The sequence below is a fragment of the Pseudomyrmex gracilis genome, unplaced genomic scaffold (genome assembly GCF_002006095.1).
Source record: "Pseudomyrmex gracilis isolate BER0280 unplaced genomic scaffold, ASM200609v1 scaffold_217, whole genome shotgun sequence".
Taxonomy (NCBI): Eukaryota; Metazoa; Arthropoda; class Insecta; order Hymenoptera; family Formicidae; genus Pseudomyrmex; species Pseudomyrmex gracilis.
In genome coordinates, this window is record NW_018020801.1 from 44,353 (window position 1) to 64,099 (window position 19,747).

The window sequence follows — 19,747 nt, forward strand, 5'->3', positions numbered from 1 at the left end:
TTCCTCTCTTTTAAATCTCACGAGAAGCTTTTCCGCTGTCATATGCGGCGCATATGCGTGTCGGTATAGATACTCTGTTTTGGTAATAAGCCAGTTACATGTCAGCAAATCGTTATTCATTTAGCGGGCGGCGAGAGGACGGAAAGCTAAACTGAATCATTCAAGCTTCTGGTTTATGCAAACGCCATAAATTTATCGGAGCCGCGTGCACGGATGTTGTTTACAATGTTATCGGGGTTGCGTATGTGAGTGTGCGTGTGTATTTACTTTACCGAATCTTTCTCCGCGTTTACACGAGCGCGATTAATTTTCACAACCCGTAAATCTACCTGTATTTTCATTGCCGATGAAGAGAAAAAATCAACATCTGAACTATTAATACCATTATCCGCTGGTAATACATCAGAAATTAGCGCTGTTTGCCGTTTTTTTATTTTATTTTTGTTGTTGTTGTTTTTTTTTTTTAAATGGAAAAGTCAAACATTTAACTTCGAAACGACGTGGCAGTAAATTTCACATATAATATGACAAAGAACTCAGCGTCTCTCATTGTTTGTTCTTTCTACCTTCCCGTGTCCTCGCGCGGAAAAGATCGGGGCGAGAGGAAGGGAAAGGGGGCGGCTTAGAACAACGCCGAGCTTACCGCGGATATTCAAGTCGTGGAAGGTCAGGACTATCCTCTGACCCGGATACGTTCTGAAAATCCAACCGCACGTGCTCTCTCCGAGGTAGTATAAAGGATAGCCCGGTGTGTTGATGTAACCCCCTTCGCCGACGGTTACCTTCACCACTTGGTTACAGTATCGCCTAACCGCAGCTTCTGCAATCAATCAAGAGTTAATGCGCGTCGTGCGGTTCGCCTCGCGCGCGATACAACGATCGAATCCTCGCTATATACGTATATATGACGCGCTATCATTTTGTCTCTAATGGAATACTGCATACTCGGGTAAACTGCATATGCAGGAATCATATTTTGCAAATCGATGCGAAAGAGGGTTTATTTGCTCGTCGTAAAAATAAAATATAAAAGTTTGCGCGCGCGCGTATATTTTGTATATTTTATTGACGCGCGCAAATTAAATTAAAATAGATTTTCCCGAGAATCGCGAGAAGTAATCGTACATCGGAAAAATAAACAAGGAAATAAATTATTTTGTTTTTTAAAACATTTTCAAATAATGCGAAAATGTAGCTAGCTCTACTATAAAATCTTTTATACGGTTGGTTTTATTTACTTGTGTTTTCGTTGTACGTACGTATAAATAATTGACAAATTTGGACAAATTTTACGATGCGAATAAAACAAATTTGGACGGTATAACGAATTACGTTTCGCACGTGCACCCACGTATATAAACTGCGCTGATTTGGAAGTGCGTGGAGCCCACCATCCAGATGGTTACCCTCCAATCGAATGACAGATCATTACTTGCAGGCACGCACACGCACATATACACACACATGTGCACAATTCTATCATTTTGAAAAGAATTATTCACGGGAGGGGTGGAAAATTGGGAGATTGGGCGGCATTTTCGCAGCCATAAGATCGCGCGTTAACATCTGCATCGGTCGCGGTCCATTTGTGTTGCCATGCAATTGCAAGAGACCTTTATGCAGCGCGTATTGCGGGCCAGAAGGCGAGAGTGGCGTCCTTGCCCCAGTTGCCAGCGATAGGGGGTGCCACTCCGGGGACGAGGGATGATTCGCCGGTGGTGGTAATGAGGGCAACGCAGGGGAAGCGTGGCCCTCTGTCCTCCTCTCTCTTTTGTGTGTGTGTGTGTGTGTCCTTTTCGTCTCTCTCATCTTCGACACGGTCTATACGTCATTTCCGATATTCCTCCAAATGTTACGACCTTCTCCGAGCGAGGAATGTTTTGTCTCTCGCAAAAGCGGCGCGAGGTCTCCATTTGATTTATCGATTTAATCGCACAAACAAATAACCCCCCTATTATTCCTACCGTTATCTATGTAGGACCATTGCCGATGTTCTCATTACTGTATGTAAAATTTAAGTACGTTAATCGAATTGTTTGTCGAGCAAAAAATACAATTTTCATTCCATTTCGTTCTTTCCGCGGAACGGAAAAAATTTGAACAGCCGGACAATAAATAATCGGGGAAGCGTGATCCTTCTGTTCGACTTTCGTAAGAAATCTCGACGCGTTTTGCGGCTTATACGTGCCGTCTTACAAGAGCGTTGGGATTACAAAAGTTCTTTCCGCTCGCCGCGCGTCGGTGCGCTCAAATTGTTGTGCTCGGTCGGATGCATTGTTTCTTGTTGCTGTTTGGTTTCCGGGAAAATTCCGGGCGCACACGCTCTGCCAATCCCACGGTCAATAAAGATCAAGCTTTTGCATCAATCGACAGCTGTCGGAACAATGGCCTCTATACACGGCCTCAGATAGAAATCTGATAGGCCGACCGATTTCGGACGCGCGTGACGTGTCGTGCGTTTTCCGGTTCTCTGCGTGTGACAAACGCGGAGAGGTCCGTGAGAGACAGGTCCGTTTATTTTGTTATCGAATTCGTTGATCGTCGATCGCTCACGCTCGCATATCGATTGCAAAGCACAAATGAGAACTTCCTCATCGATAAATAAAGTCAGATTAGATCTTATATTTAAAATTAGAGATGACTTAATTATTTTGCGTTTAAAAACCTGACAACAGATGAAAAAAACTTGCGACTAATTTAGGACAGAAGAATTTTTATAGCGGATCAGATATATATATTTATTGAATATATATATATATATATATATATAGAAAATTCTGTGAAAATGTTTTAATTTGTCGCGACGTTTCGCAAATTAATTGAATTACATATAGTGTATATTCTATAATGAAAAAACATGCTCACCTGGTATGCAAGCGTATTTTAATAGTATTCCACCTGGGACCCAGGTGTTTGCTCTCGGATGATCGATAGTTATATCATAGCGACAGTGTTTCTGGCCGGAACACCTAAATTATAAAATTACGAGTAAATTAATGAATAACGCAATAGACAGATGAAAAAAATCAGAAAAATTCTGATAAAATTGCTTGTCATTTTTATTAAAAAAAAAAAAATTAACAGTTTCGTAAAAAATTTATTTCCGCGCGGATAAGTGAGGTTATTGCCGATTTGTACAAGGTTTCGCTTTCGGGTGTTGTATCGATTGTTCGACAGCCGCCAATTAAATAAGCGACGTCGGTCATTAGGGACTGCGAACGCATTGACAAAGAGGCAGCCGGCGGGCGTTTTAGGGGGAGGGGGGAGAGATGGAATTCAGGGGGATGAGTTGCGATTGTGTTGTCTCGATCTTTGTTGCTCGCGTTTCGAAAGCACGAGTGAATAATGAACGAGGGTGGGTTTTCACCCCTTTTAAGAGGGCCTCACCATCCCATCCCCCGCCGAGTCTCTCTCCTCTTGTCGATTTTATCGGTCTCCGAGCGGAAATAAAAGGGAAATAACATTTCACCCCCTACATGCTCTTGCAAAGAAACTCTTTGAGTCGTTTTTTGTAAAAAGCCGACAAATTCTTAAATTGAAAGTTTCGGGGTTATTCCCGAGATAGGAACGTTGTCTTTTTTATGATAACCGAAAAATTGTTCACTTCTTAGCCGACAAGGTTCAAATACTGTGTTCGGAAATTTAAACTTTCAAAAGTAGCTTCTTTAATAAAAAATTTAACAATTGTGTGATTACTTTTTACTTTTAATAATCGAAACAATATTTAATATATATTCGCAAATATAGTATAATCTTTGTTGGATTTCATATATAAGTTATTTAGTTTTATTTTATAATAAAGCCGCAAGTGACTTAATGCAATTTTGAGCAATGCAAAATGTGCATCCCTCGTATTGCCAACCCTTGTTGCAGGGAATTTTCGAAGCGTGATGCTGTGTAAAGAGCGAAGGGGAACTATTTAGTCGAGATTTCCTTCGGCGATCATCTTCCACGCACGTTTCTGCGTGGGTGGGAGGCAATTATTGCTTTGCGGAATGCTTTTACCCTCACACGCACATCAAACGTCGAGATTTTCACTCCCGACCCTCGACGGCACTCGAGCGCGCGACACAAGCAGCGGGTGAAAACCGACGAGCGTTATCTGAGACGGCCATCTGAAATGCGTTTCGCAATATAAATGTTTCAAATATCATATTTCTAAAATACGACCGCAACTGTTGCATTATTTTTCTACGTTTAATCACTTCTGGATATTATCTCACCCATTTCTTACGTTTTTCTACTTATTATATTTCTATTTATTATATTATTTGTAGTACGTAATTCTTTACGTTTAACAAACAATAATGTTTGCAAAATACAACAAATAATTGAACAGAACGCGATTTTGCTCGTATCCATCATCGTCTCGCTAGATCTTACGACGGTTATAGTTTTACTGCAACGTTTATTACAATGTTTGTAGAAAGCAATAAACGTTCGGAATAAGAGTCGTTTTCTAGAAACTGCGGTCTACCTCAGACCGACTCGCGCGCTCGTAACTGAGCACTTTATCTTGTGTCATCGAATACTCATGTCAAGAACAGAAGTTCGATATCGTCGACGAGGATCATGAAAATTCTATCCATCTGACGAATCAACTGTAGAATCAGCAATAAAATTTAACTTGTGCGTATAAATGTATCGAAGAATCTCACTAATGCAATGCATATAAAAAGTTTCAAAACTCTTGTATTTGAAATTAATTCGTAGATTTTAATTTACGATTTGTTTGTTAAATTTTTACACGCGATTGTTTCATTGAAAATCATGATTTTTTAAATTTTCAAAACGTGAAAATATCCGAGATTTTATATGTTAAATCAATTATATATAAAATTAATTAATTATTAATTTAATGTATATTTTTATTATATTCAATTGAATTACATTGGAGAAAACGAGAAAAAAATTAATTTACCTTCTGTTTAAAGATGATCTTATGTCAACCACGTCCGTATCGTCCTCGTCGAAGATGTAATTGCTTTTGAGCTCGTTCGTATCCGTCCATTGTCGCGTGCTACCGCTGTTCTTCAACATTTTGAACTTGCCTAAGTTGTGCGACTTTTTTAAACAGAGTTCCGTGCGATTCGCGTGATACTCCGCTTCCAGAATGAAGATAAACGCTTTTAATGACCTGCGAAGTCAAACGTATGCAAACGTTATTTGAAACTAAAATGAACAAAAGCTCTGTGAATGCGAATTTAAATAATCGAGTCTGGCGGATTAACAATTTTAAAACTATCGGCATGATCCGTTGCTTCATAAAACAATTATAAACTTTTGAGAGAACTTTATTAATTAATATCTTGTAGCTCCCCGAACCGTTCGTTCGAAACTTTGAAGATAATTAAATAATAATAATTATCCAGCTTCTATATTAAATCTATTATATTATTTTATACATTTAAAAAAGTTACTAATATTTGCATGTATAAATAATTGCCGATAAATGCATCATGCATTCACACACACACACACACACACGCGCGCGCGCGCGCGCGCACTTGCACGTACACATATTTATCTTTTACGATTTCACGGAAGTTAGAAATTCAAGCTTTCTTTCTCAGAAATTTCGCTGAAATGTTTTTCTCAAGTGGCGCGATAAAAAATGCTGACGAACCTGCACGTTAATCGAAAAAGACCGTGGGAGCATCTCTGCTCTTGAATCACTTCCATGTATCCTCGGTTGAGTTTCACAGCCTTCAGTACTCTGCCGAAGGGCGCTTGGGTGGTCGCGATGATCCTGATGGGCGAGAAAGGGGCTGCGATTGTCATCAGCAGCAATATCAGAAGACTCGTCAGGGTCGTCGCTGCCAGCCACGCCATGATAGCTGATCATTACAGTGGCCGGTGAGATTTCGTCTCGCGGGCTTTCTGCGCCTCTCCGTAAAGGGCATAAAATTAGTTCTTCTCAAGTGCCACCGCGATAAGCGAAATCTCGCCGAGAGAAGGTAGTCGTGTTTCTTTGAGTTCTCTCACGTTGTGCTACTTGAGTCGAGGCTCTGCCCGAAGGTCGATGATCTCTTGTCCTTCTGGCAAAGTCGGTCCGATTTTACCCTCTTGAACCAATAAAGTCTAGAAAGAAACTGAGATGTGGCACTTAAGGACTTTAAAATATGCGGCAATGAATGTCTTTCTTGTTGCGTAAAATTGTGAAATCCGAGAGTTGCGACAGGAAAAAGAGAAAAAGAAAGAAAGACATACAGTGTGTTATATATATATAATATATATATTTTTTAAATTTATAATGTATTTTATATCTAAAAACTATGAAACGCAGTGTTTTTATATTAAAATATCACATACTGTAGATTCAAAGTTTTTTTACTTGTTCAATCAACTTGTTCAATTGTTTAAATCGGTCGGGACTCTATCACCCTCGATTCTTGAGATCCTTGAGAAATCACGTCCGTCGTGCGTCTGGAGACTGTTCCGCGGATTAGACTCTTCCTCGGTTCAATAATCGCCGCTTCGATTGATCTTGGCTCTGTATTTTCAGCCGCGGCCGAAATTTCTTGACGATATAACGCGCGGATATAAGGTTTGTTGGTCGAAGCAAGTGGCCCCCGGTCGGGATCAGTCGGCCACGGTCAAGTTCCAGACGCGCGAAGAAGACGACGGCATCAAGCAAAGCGTTTTCCGCAATGCGTTCAAGGACGCAGCGATTAGAATAGTATCAATAAACGCGATCTCGCATTTAGACGCTCGCGAGTGACGAAATGTCGATGGGGATTGTTGCTTAACGTGTCGGTTGATCGGCATTAGTCAATTAATTGTTCCCGCATCGATTGTTTCTAATCGTAAAAACAATTTCGGACTCGTTCAACGTTGCAAGCTGGTAAATTAATTGGCGACTACTAATTCTGTATACCAGATATTGGCTTTGTTGGTAAATTAATTAATTAGTTATTATTAGTGTTAGTTATATTCACAGCCGGTCGATTAAGTCATAATCGATGCAGTTGTTTGAAAGATAATAATTTTATATTGTAAATATTAGAAGATTAATTTAGTAATCTCGATTGTCGTGTATTCCGGCCGTAAAAATTTGCAGTTTTGTAATTACTTCTCACTTGTGCGTGTGTTCGCCGATAGAAATCACATGTATCGTCAATTGCTTTAACTTGAGACAGATGAGACACCGCGCCAACACCTCGCTCGAGCGTAAAACACCGACTAACGCACTTGGCTTGAAGACTATAAAAATATCTTTTGCCACTGTTCGAAAGTTACATATTTGGCTTGGCAGATAAAAATATTCCAATGTTGCTCATGTATCACGAAGTATTTTGAACACTTTTTGAGGACCGGCGCACTTTGTCCGAGATAATTTTTGAATGTCAGTGTATTCGATTTTAACGATATTTGGCGTTGCTCAAAAGTTACACCGGGATCGAAACCGGGTACAATATATAATTACGGAAATATTTTTCGACACTGTGGGTAGCAGATTTCGATGCCACTCGATTCGGCGTCGTCCATCCGCGCGGCAACGCGACTGTCTACGCGAGTTCATGAATTGCCATCACCGCGCGCGACTAAAGTAACACCCGCTCGTGTCGGTGATTCGCCGTCGTGTGCCGCGAACCAAGTTCTGTTGATGTCTGCCTGCCTGCCTGCCTGCCTGCTGCTGCTCCACAGACATTGACAGTCTAAGGCAGTCTAAGCCGTGAATTCCGCGCCAGCCGGTCGAGCCAACCGAACGGCCCGGAAGCGATCGGTGGTGGTTTAATGGGGGGAAACTACCCTACTGCACGCGTGCGGGAACTTCTTTCTCTTTTTCTCTCTCTCTCTCTGTTTCGTACGGGGGGTTCTCGCGCGTACCCCTCGCGCGATAGATCCCGGTACCCCCGTGCCGGTTCTCGCGTTCTGCCCCCTCGCTTTTCGATTCATCGTCCCTTTGCAACGTGGGTTCTCACTTTCTTACTCCTCGCCGAAAACGGGCAGCTGAAACCGGCAGCTGAAGATTTTCAGTTTTTCGCGCGAGGACGATCGCGCGTAACGAAGAGTGACGCGCGGGATCAATGGAAAAATTCAAAGAAATCGGGAACTGAAGTCTAAACATTATTAGATTTTTTACGGTGTAATAATTGAATAAATTTGGATTTAACTTTCCAATGGATTAGCTTGTCTTTCCGTTTTTCGTTACTTCCGCTATCTCTCGCAAGCCAGACTCCTATTGTTCGATCCACGAGACGTCCTACCATCGGTTCGATCGGCATTGTGATCGGCACGCGCGCGATCGTATTAACGCGCATCTGCGTCTTCGCGCTGCTGGACGAAAACCGGCGTTTCGGATGTACACCGGTTGTCATCGATCCCTATTGTCAGCGAATCAAGAGATAGGCGTCTCGAGACGTTTTGAGAGATTGCTTTTCAACAAGGAGCGGAATCGAAGCTCGTATAATATGCGAGAAATTGCATCTGCCGATTATTTTACGATTTTATTTTAATTAATTGTAAAACGATGCTCTTTTAAACTTTTATATTATTTTTGCGGAAGTAAATTTTTTTTGTGAAAAATTACATCTATTATATTTTTCTATCTATTTTAATGGAAACGCAACTGAATCACAAAATAACGTGCGAATCGATCTAGAACCCCTACCTTGCTGCACGTGCGTCGAAAAGTGAGATCGACATGTGCGGCCCGGTCACGGCTCGTTTAATCCGCAAGACTCAATGAAAGCTTAAGCAAATTGCATTTCTAATTCCCCTCGTTTCGTCTTTCGCTTGCACGTTCAAGGAAACGCTGACACTTCTATCCGTTTTGGTCCCTTCCCCCTCCGGCTTCTCAAGATTTAAATTAACGTTCGCGCGATTACGTTCTCTTCCGTCTGTTTATTTATTTATTTTTTTTTTTTACGTGTATACACAATTGAGAAATTGTTTTTTTTTTCCGTGTATATTTTGGCGAAATAAATCGCGTGGCAATATGCGACCCTCGCGCGATTCTTAACAGGATTAAATTCACCGCGTGTGCATCCGTTGTGTTACGTAAGAGGGGATCGTTTTTTTTTTTTTTTCTTCTATCGATCAGTGAGAGAAGAGCATTTTACGCTTGTGTAAATCGCGACGAAACATCTCTAAGTACGTAGGCGGATTATTAATTTCGGGAGTTGTTGGCCTTCCAAAGAAAATCCGGCGTTATTTTCGGACATTAATTCTCGAGCATGCACGTCAAGAAATGCATCTTGTTCTATTATATTATCGGAGACCGTAAAAAGTAAGTAACGTAGTAAGTAGAGTGAGAAAACAATTTGTCTTCTTATTGTTAAATATTGTTTTCAACGAGTGAAGAGTGGAGGCCAAATAGGAGCGCAAAACACGGCTGGTGACGTGTTGCAACAGTTTTTTTGTTTTTTATTAATCCAAGAATAATATTAATAAACGTTTCGACCAGGAGAAATTACATTCTTTTTCAATCACAAGTTTTCTAATAAATAAAACTTGCGATCAGAGCTAACAGAGTCGCAACGTATGTAATATTAAACTTGATCCTGTAAAAATTCCGGTTTTTTGAAAACGTGTGTGTGTGTGAGAAAATCTTATTAATTATTTAGTGAAGATTTTCTAAAAACTAAAAAAACTATCAAAAGTAATGTTGTTTCCTTAATATAGAATGTTGAATAAAACCCGATGAGTTTTTACAGAGGTTTTGCAACGTTTTAACTAATAAAACAATTGTGTCAGACGTGTCAGGATTTACATGATATCTAAAAAAAAGTTTACAAAATTAGGGTTAAAAATCAAGATTCAAATTTCCGTCACTTGCAAATTAGAGTTGTGGTTAGGTCAAAGCCGTTAGCCAAGATTGTTGATGTAAATGTCAAACTGATCGTTAACACTAAAGAAAATTTTTTTTTAAAACAATGAGAAGTTTGATGTTATCCATGTGAAACTTAAGTTTTTTTTTTTTTAAAGGAAAATAAAATAAGAAGAAAATTGTTGCAACTTACACGTAACTATTTCAGATTTTTTTAAAATTTCGCGCTGCTCTACTTTGTTCTTGTGCGCTTTCCCTTTTTTATATATACATATATATAAGCTCCGAGAACAGAAGCTTTCTCGATTTATTTTGCTTCTTCAAAACACATTGCCACTTGTTGAAGAGAGATCGGCAGAAGTAATTCGGACAGAGGAGCGCAATTCTTGATACTGATTTTAGCGCGATCGATGATGCTGGTGTTTTATAGCAGGGCGTAAAATGTAACGGTGCAAGAGAGACGCATTGGGTTTCTTCTTACGTCAAACGGTTTCTATCTCCGCATCCCACGCCACATCCCGGGCGTGCCGAATGACGTAAAACGAAAACAAGCTTTTGTGGGTCCTCTCTCGTCCGCAAAGCAAACACGCGAAGCGCGTAAAGAATTTCGAAGCAAAGCAGATCTTCGCAGGGTTTTATTTGCTTTTTTTTACGAGAAAATGAGGAAGTGGGTCCGAAGATCTTGAACAGACGAAACTGTAACAGTGTAATTTGTTCGCCTCTAAAAGATTGAATAAAAAAAAAAAAAACAACCAATTAAATTTGAAGAAAATAGCTTTATTACTTGAACAAGAATCAAACTGTGTCGTCAAACTCGTCGGAAAAACTTTTTCGTACATTTGTGACATTAATTTCGTAACATTTTGAGATATTAACTTGGAAAGAGAAAGAAAAGAAAGAGAGAGAGAGAGGAATAAAAAATAAAATTCGGGAACGAAGAGTAAATCGAGTCTTGTGGTGAACATTTTATTCAATCATAGTAATAATCGCCATTCATCGTATTAATAATAATCGTATTATAATTACATTAATGATAAGAACATAATAATAATGTCGGCGCGCGGCGCCGTAGTTGCGCGCTTATGTGTGTCACAAAAATCTTGCGCAGCTCTATATATATGTATATGTATATGTATATGTGAATTAATTCGTTTTTTTTTTTTTTTAGTTTTGTAGTCAACACATTTTATTTCGAGGCTTATACGATGAAAATGAATTACTCAACAAACGCAATCCAGACCGCGCTGATTTCATGATACATGTATCTTTTGTATATGTGTGTGTGTGTGTCGTATATACGTGTGAGTTCTCTCTGTGTACAAGATGTACAAGTTCGACTACAAAAGAGATGATCTATGAAAACGCGTTTTGAATGAGCCTTTTTTTTTGCATATGTACAGTATAATAACTTACGATTACAATTACACTGATCGCGTATTGTATATGATTTTCTTTTTTTAATAACAGAGACGCGTCGTTACATCGTGTCGCGCGCGAACTCTCGTGTCATCGCATGTTATTGTGTTACAACAGCACATTGATAAAAAATGTGAGAAAAGATTAAAAAATGTTGGAAAATAGTTGTAGCATTTTCAGGTACAAAAACGGCATGTTGTTGTTTCAAGCAAACGTATATGAGCGATTTGAAGTTAAGTACAGCGAGTATATTGTTACACGTTTGAGCAAATTCCATCGCGTTTTCGTGTGTCGCAGAAGCATAATTGCGCGTCAAAATGCGATACAATTAAAAAACAGAGAGTTCGCGCAACAACGCGAAACAACAACGCGTCGCTATTTTTAGCGTGTTATTTTTTGTTTATTATCTTTCTCCTTTCTTTCTTTTTTTCTCTCTGTATTTTCAGTTATGATAATAAATAAATAGGAGTTAGTTGTATAGAAGTTACGCGAGACTTTTGCGTTGTTCTGCGGTGTTGCTTAATTAACGTCGGGTGTTTACCAGTCAACTTTGCGAACGATTTACGCCATCATGCCACGTGAGATACCTAGAATTTTTGTACAGGGAGTATTACATATTTGTTAAACTATATATATGGTATATATATATATATATCTATCCTGTCGAAAAGACTAACGTGATTACTTCGTTTAAGTTTGCGAGCTGCAAAATTACGCAATTTGTTACATCATTCAATGTTCAAATCCACATATTTTGAATTTGGATTCTCTCGTGCGATCTTTCGTGCAAAAAACACAGCACAAAACGCTTCGCGAAGAAAATTCAAGAAAAATTAGAATTCTCGTTTCGATTCTCGTCGGGGAAAAGTGACGGTCAAGGAGAACCGATTGTGTATGAGAGAGCTCGGGTCTCGATTTGCGATCACGCGCGTTTAATTAGTGCGCAAACGAAACTGCACTTTCGCGAATTTGGGAAAATTTCGTGCTCAAGCACGTGCGAAAAATAAATGACATCGGGTAATTAGAAACTGCCGCGCGGCAGTTTATTTGTTAAATAGTCGAATATTAATAGTTTGGAAAGCGTCACTCCATGTATACATGTATACTCTCGTTTATCTCAGAAGCGGGAAAAATGTACTTTGTGTGTGCGTGTGTATGTGTCAGGTGTCTCACGTTCCCGATTAAATCTATTTCTTTCCGCGTAGCGTTCTTTCTTTTCGATAGTATTCGATTTTTAAAAGCGATAAGGCATTGTCGGATATGTCAGCTGAGATCTTGGAAACGTTTCTGGGTTTGCGGTACATCGAAAGCTTTTACAAAAATATCTCATCTTATTTGTTATCTCGTCAAGTCCCATCGTAGTGCCAATCCTCTCCCCTCGTCGCTTTCCAAAATCCTCGAGCCGTCTCGTCTCTTCTCTCGTCCTTTGAATCCTCGGCGTCTCTTCGATTTTTTTTTTTTTTGAGATTTCAATTCTCGATAAAATTTGCTCGATCTGCCATAAGATAAGTATCTTCTTCTTCTCTCTTTCTCTCTTTCTCTCTTTTTTTCGTTCGAAAGAAAAGGAAAAGGGCGCGGCCTCTCTCTCCTCTTGTTTCTCATCAAATTATTTTTCTTCTCATTGCGATTTGCAAACACATGACTTGTCGCGCTCCCGTGCGTGCTACAAAAGAAAAGCGAAGAAAATATTCAAATGTGCTCCGGGAAATCTTTCTCGTCCTGTTGTCTTCGTTCGTTTTTTTTTTTTTTTTGTCTTCTTTTGACGCAAACCGAAGCCGTCATAGTCGTTGATCGGTGTGATTAAGCGCAATTCTTTTTGGCACATTTGCTGAAATCTTATTATCGTTACTAGACTATTAAATCTTCACTACACACGACGATGGTCTCATAAATATCGTGCAAATAATAGATTTATACGACGTTTTCGACTATTACATGTCTTGCAGTGAAGAATTTAATCGCCCGGTTGCTGTAAGTATTTGTTTTCTTTGCTCAATTTGGCATTCATACAATTGCACGCGTATATATTCTATACCATTTTTTTAACGTTTTTTTGTTCAGTTTTTTTAATCGGAAAAATCGCGGACGATCAAATTTCGTTATCTTTGACAGACGTGTAGTATGATCGTATTATAAAATACTCGCGATGCGCTTATTAATTACGTGTTACTTCGCTTATTCTTCTTTCTCTCTTTTTCTCTCTCTCTCTCTCTCTCTCTCTCTCTTCCTCTCTTTCTTTCTATGTCTCTTTTTCTATACGAAAGTAACTATTTTTAACATTGGTTTTTATACTCTTCAGTCCGAGCATATCGTGAAATGCATCCACTCGTCGAAATCACGCATACACACAAGGAACAATACTTTCGCTGAGGATGAGAGCTTTCGACGAGTAGATATATTTTCTCTAATTCGAGGAAAAAGGTTTCTTGCTCACAATTGACCGCGTATAATTAATAACAAAGAAAAAACCCTATTTCAAAGCCTCGGATTTTTGCTTTTTATTGCGCGGAATGTTACAAAACGTGTTTAAAAAAATTCGTAAAAAAGATTGAAAAGCATCGGATTTTGAATAACACGCAACAAGTGTTTTTTTTTGCAATTCACGCACGTAAAAAACGTATTGCGAAATTTGTTTGTTTAATTTTTCATCGACGCTGTAATAAGAGACGTGTCCTCGATCGAAAAATCCTCCGCGATTTTCCGTCGCTTGTTGTCGAACTCGAAAAAAACTTTCGATCAAGCCTTACTTGTATGTACGCACCACTAAGTTTATATAATGTTTTTTTCTTTGAAAATACCGTGCGTACACACACACATACACTTTTTGTTTGTATTATATGTTTTATTTACTCGTTTTTTTTTTAAATTGTATCTTTTTTTGCGAGACGCGTGGCGCCCGTGATAGATACGATATTTCTTTTCTACTACGGCAATCTTTTTCTCTTTTGGTTGCCATAATTCTTACACGTATATATGTATAAATATGTGTACATAGTGTGTACGCAATATACTTTTGTAAGCCTCAACAATATACGCGGTGTAACAAATCGCCTCGATCTCGGTCAAGATCGTCGTTAATTCCCGTCCCGAATGACGATCATCGACGCACTTCGGCTACATACTCGACACAGTCGAAAAAATATTATCGTTATTCAACTCTCTCTCGGGGAGGTTTGCAATATGTTTGCCGCATTTTGGACACGTAAATTTTTTTTTTTTCGATTTGATAGTTTAACAATTCCAAATCGTTTTAATTGCCATTTAATTTTAAGAACAAAAAATTTTTATAATTTTCACATTTAAATATCAAATATACTTTACGTAAGATAAAGATAACACAAAAATCAGAGAGATAAAGTCAGTAATTGCGCATCCGAGAGAGGTGAGGCATAGATAAATTGTGAAAAATCGGTATGCACATATCTCGCCAATAGATCGCCAAGCCCGCAAGAGGGGTTTTTTTTAAAACTCTCTAACACACAACTGACAACACAATTAAACGAACAACACGTGGCGTCCTAGTGACGTCCGATCAACGTCTATCTACTATGTCAACTACGTCGATTTCTATACAATAACATTTAACAGACTATTTAAGCGGTAATACATATTAGGCGCGATTTCGAGGACCAGCCGAACGGCACACCTAAATCATTCGAATTAACGAGAATCTTGATCAACGTGTGATTGTTCTCCGGAAGACGAAAGAGGCCATAGGTCCATAATCGTCTCTCATAGTTCTTTTTTTGTTTTTTTTTTTTAAAGATAAATTATCTTTTTTCGAATTTCGAATAAAAACAAAAACGAAAGATTTTACTTGAAGCCTTTTCCTAAATCTAAGTAATATTGAGATTTTCAAACTACTAAAAGTGTGTTAAATAAAAATGAAAATGGAAAGGTCGATATCGAGCAAAAGACAAGAAATTACATTATGTTTAGATAAATTACATACGCAAAAATTACGCGAAACGTGTTTTGAGATCTTTTAACTCGAGTCTTTGTCGCAAAAACTTGTATCTTCCTAAAAAATATTATACTTTATATACAAATTTTATATTTTACTTTAATTTATGTTTTTATACATCTATTGAGACATTGATTAAATTTCTATCAAACTTCCGATGAGGAACGATGAACCTACGTCCTTCCGTTTTTTCGGATACCTCTTCGATATAATTTTCTCATATATAATCAATCAACGGCGCGATTAATCCCACAGTTCGAGTCGAAGAAAAGATTCGGCTCTCACGCGAAGTATATAATATAATAATAATAATAATAATCCGTGTTTGAACATGACACACGTGTGTTTATGTGAGTGTGAGGTAATCGTTCACGCAGTCACACACTCTCGTCGTATTTTTTCTTCTTGCGCAATTCGTCGATTGCGCGCGAAAAAATGAGAGAGGATGTTCACACTTTTCTCCTCCCCTCAAATCAGTTTCTTATCACCAGCTTTTATTGATATACGTAAAATACGTATGCGCGTTAGTCGGTAATTAGTTTGGCACATTGCACGATCATCCCTTCGTAATTTTTTAATCTTCAAGGCGACCGACGTGAGACGTTAACAATGAAAAATATACAATATATGTCTCTCTCTCTCTCTTTTTCTTCTATTTTCGAGCTTCCTTCTCGTTTCGCGTCTTCTTTTGAAAGTCGATGAACCTGCATCTCTCGCTCTGTGTGTGTCCACGCGGTCACAACGACGAATTAATTATCGCGCAATTTATCGTTTATTTGTCGAACAGTTTCCGTATCGAAATCCAGGACCGGCGTTGCCTCCGCAAGCTTCGGAATTTGCTGTCCCGAATGATTCGACTAAGTACTTGCTGCTTCCTATCGAACTGTCTGTCACATGAGTTATATATATATATATATGTATATATATATACAGCAGTATGTTTATATATGTACAAGTAAAGTAACTTGTGTTTGCGGGGCAGTTTCACGTCGATTCGCACGCGACGATTTCCGAGCCAAAGCCGCGGGGAAAGGAAAGTTCAAACGCGTCGCTACGTTCAGCGCAAAAGAGTTCAGGAACTTTCCGGAAAAAAAAACCTGTGCGACGAATCTTTTATTTGTGGCGCGGTTTGTGATTTTCATCGTGAAAAGAGATCTTCTTTTGAAGATCTGTGTTTGTCGGAATCTGACAATGCCGGTCCGGACCTCAGCGTCTTCAGTTTTTCTCTCTTTTGTGTGTCTTCCGACATGATGTTGTTTCTTGTTTTCATTAACGTGAGTGAAGTGAAATTTCCCACCACCAGGGCCAGGGTAATCGAATTAGCGACTGATCGACAGCTCGGCCGTTCGAGAACTCGAAGGGATTGTTGCGAGTCGAAGTTCTCGATCGGAATAGTCTTAACGATAACGTTTGAGTTCCAAGACTGTTCCGGGCCGAGCTCCGATCAGATCGGGCTATGGTGGTTCCGGCTCGGAGGTGGGAGATTCCTGCTACGCCTCCAGGAATATGAGCGCCGTCGGCTTCGGCTCCAGATTGCTCTTCTTCGCCTCCACGACCAGAAACTCAATCTCGTTACGATCGCGGCGCGCGAACGACTCGGCAATCAGTCGCGCGACTTCCTGATGATGAAGTCCTGCAAATAACGAACAGAATCGATTAAAAAAAACTACTAGTTGATATTTGTATTTATTTTTATTTTTTATGATAGAAGTGATATTTCTATGACAATTGAATAAGCTTGTGAGATGATAAAAGCATGGCTTGGGCAGATGCGAGCCAAAACACCAAGATGTTTGTGCGAGTGATTCTTTATTTGATGCCAAAAAATTACGAATGTTTCGATCCCTTTGTTCGGGATCTTCATTGGTGTATGAGCAAAATTGTTTATAAAAGAAAGGCCACAGAGCACTCATAGTTTGACGTATTACTCCACAAACTGCTCCCCAACAAACAATCGAGGACAGCAAAACACACGAGTTTACAAATTGTACTCGAACAATTGTACAATTTAATACAATTAGTAAACTCGCGGTATGTGGTGTGTTTTGCTGTCTTCGATTGTTTGTTGGGAAGCAGTTTGTGGAGTAATACGTCACACTATGAGTGTGTGCTCTGTGGCTTTTGTTGTAGATTTTATATACAATTTTGCTCATACACCAATGAAGATCCCAAACAAAGGGATTGAAACGTTTGTAATTTTTTGGCATCAAATAATCACTCGTACAAACATCTTGTGTTTTGGCTCGCATCTGCTCAAGCATCTTGTGATATTTCTATGATGTATATATATATATATCTTATGTATAATTTTATTTATGTACTATATTTGTATTACCTTCAACTTTCTGACCGTCGACCTCGAGGATGAGCTGGCCGACTTCAAGACCGCCAGCTTCATAAGCTGCTCCGTTGTCCTGCAATGAATTATACCGCGTGCGTTAGTCATATTTATGGCACAATATTGTTTATGCCGCCGTAAATGGCGTCGACGATAAATTCGTTGCGACGGATATTAATCGCGCATTTTAGTTCACGAGCAAACTTCATTTAAGCGGGCTAATTAAGCGACTCGCTTAACGAACGCCGTGATAGCGCAACGCATACACTTTTTATCATAATATCTTTCATTAAAAAGATTATAACGAGGTATTAATTAGTATTAATGGAGAAAACGAAAAAGAGAAACACGACTCCGTCTGCATGCGATATTATTTGCACGGGATGTTTTACTTATAAAGCTGCTTAATTATTCCAAAAAAAAAAAAAAAAACAATATCTAATTCTGCATAAACTTTGCGTTAATTTGACGCATCATACACTTTGACATTGTAATTAATAATTTTGCGAGAAAAAAAACTTACGTGTATGTTGATGATTCGGGGCAGTGGGTGTTTGGTATTGGCGCCACCCTCTATCGCGATGCCGAGGGTCGACTTGGTTTTCTTGACGGTGATGCGCAGGTTGCCCTGATGATCGGGCACCACCAGGGCGCCGTCTTCCTCCCTGCGCTCCGACATCTCGCTGCGCGTCAACCGCTGCACGCTGTGATGCCGCCGCGGGGGACCTCCCGCGGTTCCACCGCCGGCGGGCCCGCCGCCGGAACCGCCTTCCTCCAGCAGCTGTGCCTCCTGCATGTCGAAGCTCCGCGATAGCTTGTGCGCGAGCTCCTGGAACGGGCATAACTTGCATTCAAACGGCGGCACTCGAGCATCAGTCCCTTCGTATACGGCTATTCTGCCGGATTCGCGCCAGCGATCAGAAATCATTTCAAAAAAGTTTTGTGTGTGCGTTTTTTTCTTTAAATAAAAACTACAATAAATACGTGATAAATTAATTATGTGAAACAATTTTTTTCTTTATTCTTCCGTTAAGAAATTAAATTTATTTCTATTTATTTATTATACAAAAAAAATTGAAAAAATAAAAATCAAAAAGTATTAACAAACTTTATAAAAAAATAATGAAGTTTGGAAATTTAATGTAGAAGAATTAATTTTCTTATCAGATAATATATTATTCAATTTTCTTTTTTCTCTCTTGTGACGCAAATCGAATGCGATCGCTGTCGCGTTTCCAGCAGAAAAATCCCAATGTGCACACCCACGCACAATGACAGCACACTAAGAAGGCTTATGCTAGGCGTAAATCGCGTGCACGCTGCAGTGGAAGAGCGACTTCTGACAGTCTTCACGTGCAGCTTTCGGTGGTATAAAAGAGAGATAATACATAAAATACATTTGTAAGATAATATCGTTGGTGAGTCTCTCGCGAGTGTTTACGGAGTGCATTTCTTTTTGTCTTTTTAAACGAAACACATCGACCTCGACGCAAAATGCGAAAGTGCTGATCGGAAGCTGATAGAGAGAGAAGTGTATCTCGAAATGGATGCGGTTTTAAGTGCATTCCGGCTAGAAAAATCCTCTCGATATATACTTTCTCATCTCGCATGCCTTATCTAGCGTGCTGGAAATTATAAATAAACGAATAAAGAAAAAACGAAAGGAAAGACAGATCTCGATTTAGCGAAAAAAAAGTAAAAGTTTATCCAACCAATATTCCCGATTCCCATTGCTGAATCAGGAAGATAATTCGACAATGCGACGTAAACCAAAGAAACAACAAAAACAAGATTATGTTAATTTTATTATCGTTTAAGTTGTGCGTTTGAAAAAAACAGTTTTTAGTGATAAAAAATGACAAAGGAACTTTCTCTTATAAGAGGAGTTTTTTTTTTATATCGTTTCGTGCAATTTTTCGTGCCTCGGTTCTTCTCGGTCTGTCTCCGTTGTGTGTTCTCACATTTCGCGCTTTTTCCCTCGCGTGCAATTGTTGCATCACCTTTGGTGCATGTAACGGCGAATCACATATGCTTCTACACGCGTGTAATGTCGCGCGTATGTGCGACATGTAACGGTTACGTTTCCAGAATATACACGTAATACATAATAAATGTACGTTGATGTAAAACTCACAAGAGAATTATATGTATATATATGTTGAAAAATATTGAGTCATGCTTGCTGATGGCAGGCTGCTAGCGGTTGGGTGTTTTTGGTAGTGCTCGGAAAGAGATAGAGTGGTGGTGGTGGTGGTGG

The 19,747-nt window shown here is 39.3% G+C and overlaps 2 protein-coding genes across 6 annotated transcripts in view; both read right to left on the reverse strand.

Annotated features, from left to right (window-relative positions):
- LOC109858652 overlaps positions 1-7,609 on the reverse strand; it is a 39,934-nt gene extending 32,325 nt beyond the window's left edge. The window contains exons 1-5 of one of the 4 annotated variants that reach the window (XM_020436134.1): positions 7,080-7,609; positions 5,627-6,081; positions 4,922-5,137; positions 2,866-2,969; positions 644-820 (exon numbers count right to left, since the gene is read on the reverse strand). In XM_020436134.1, coding sequence (XP_020291723.1) covers positions 644-820; positions 2,866-2,969; positions 4,922-5,137; positions 5,627-5,832 — 703 coding nt within the window. In that variant the 5' untranslated portion in view covers positions 5,833-6,081; positions 7,080-7,609. Of the gene's footprint in view, positions 1-643; positions 821-2,865; positions 2,970-4,921; positions 5,138-5,626; positions 6,093-6,334 lie in introns of those variants that run through there. The other 3 variants (XM_020436136.1, XM_020436133.1, XM_020436132.1) reach the window with 3 other exon arrangements.
- A 3,302-nt stretch (positions 7,610-10,911) lies between these two features.
- The window catches only part of LOC109858650 (whirlin-like), a 67,181-nt gene continuing 58,345 nt past the window's right edge, over positions 10,912-19,747 (reverse strand). For both annotated transcript variants that reach the window (XM_020436131.1, XM_020436130.1), the window contains 3 exons: positions 18,014-18,319; positions 17,488-17,566; positions 10,912-16,785 (listed from right to left, as the gene is read on the reverse strand). In XM_020436131.1, the coding sequence (XP_020291720.1) occupies positions 16,643-16,785; positions 17,488-17,566; positions 18,014-18,319 (528 nt within the window). In that variant the 3' untranslated portion in view covers positions 10,912-16,642. The remainder of the gene's footprint in view (positions 16,786-17,487; positions 17,567-18,013; positions 18,320-19,747) is intronic.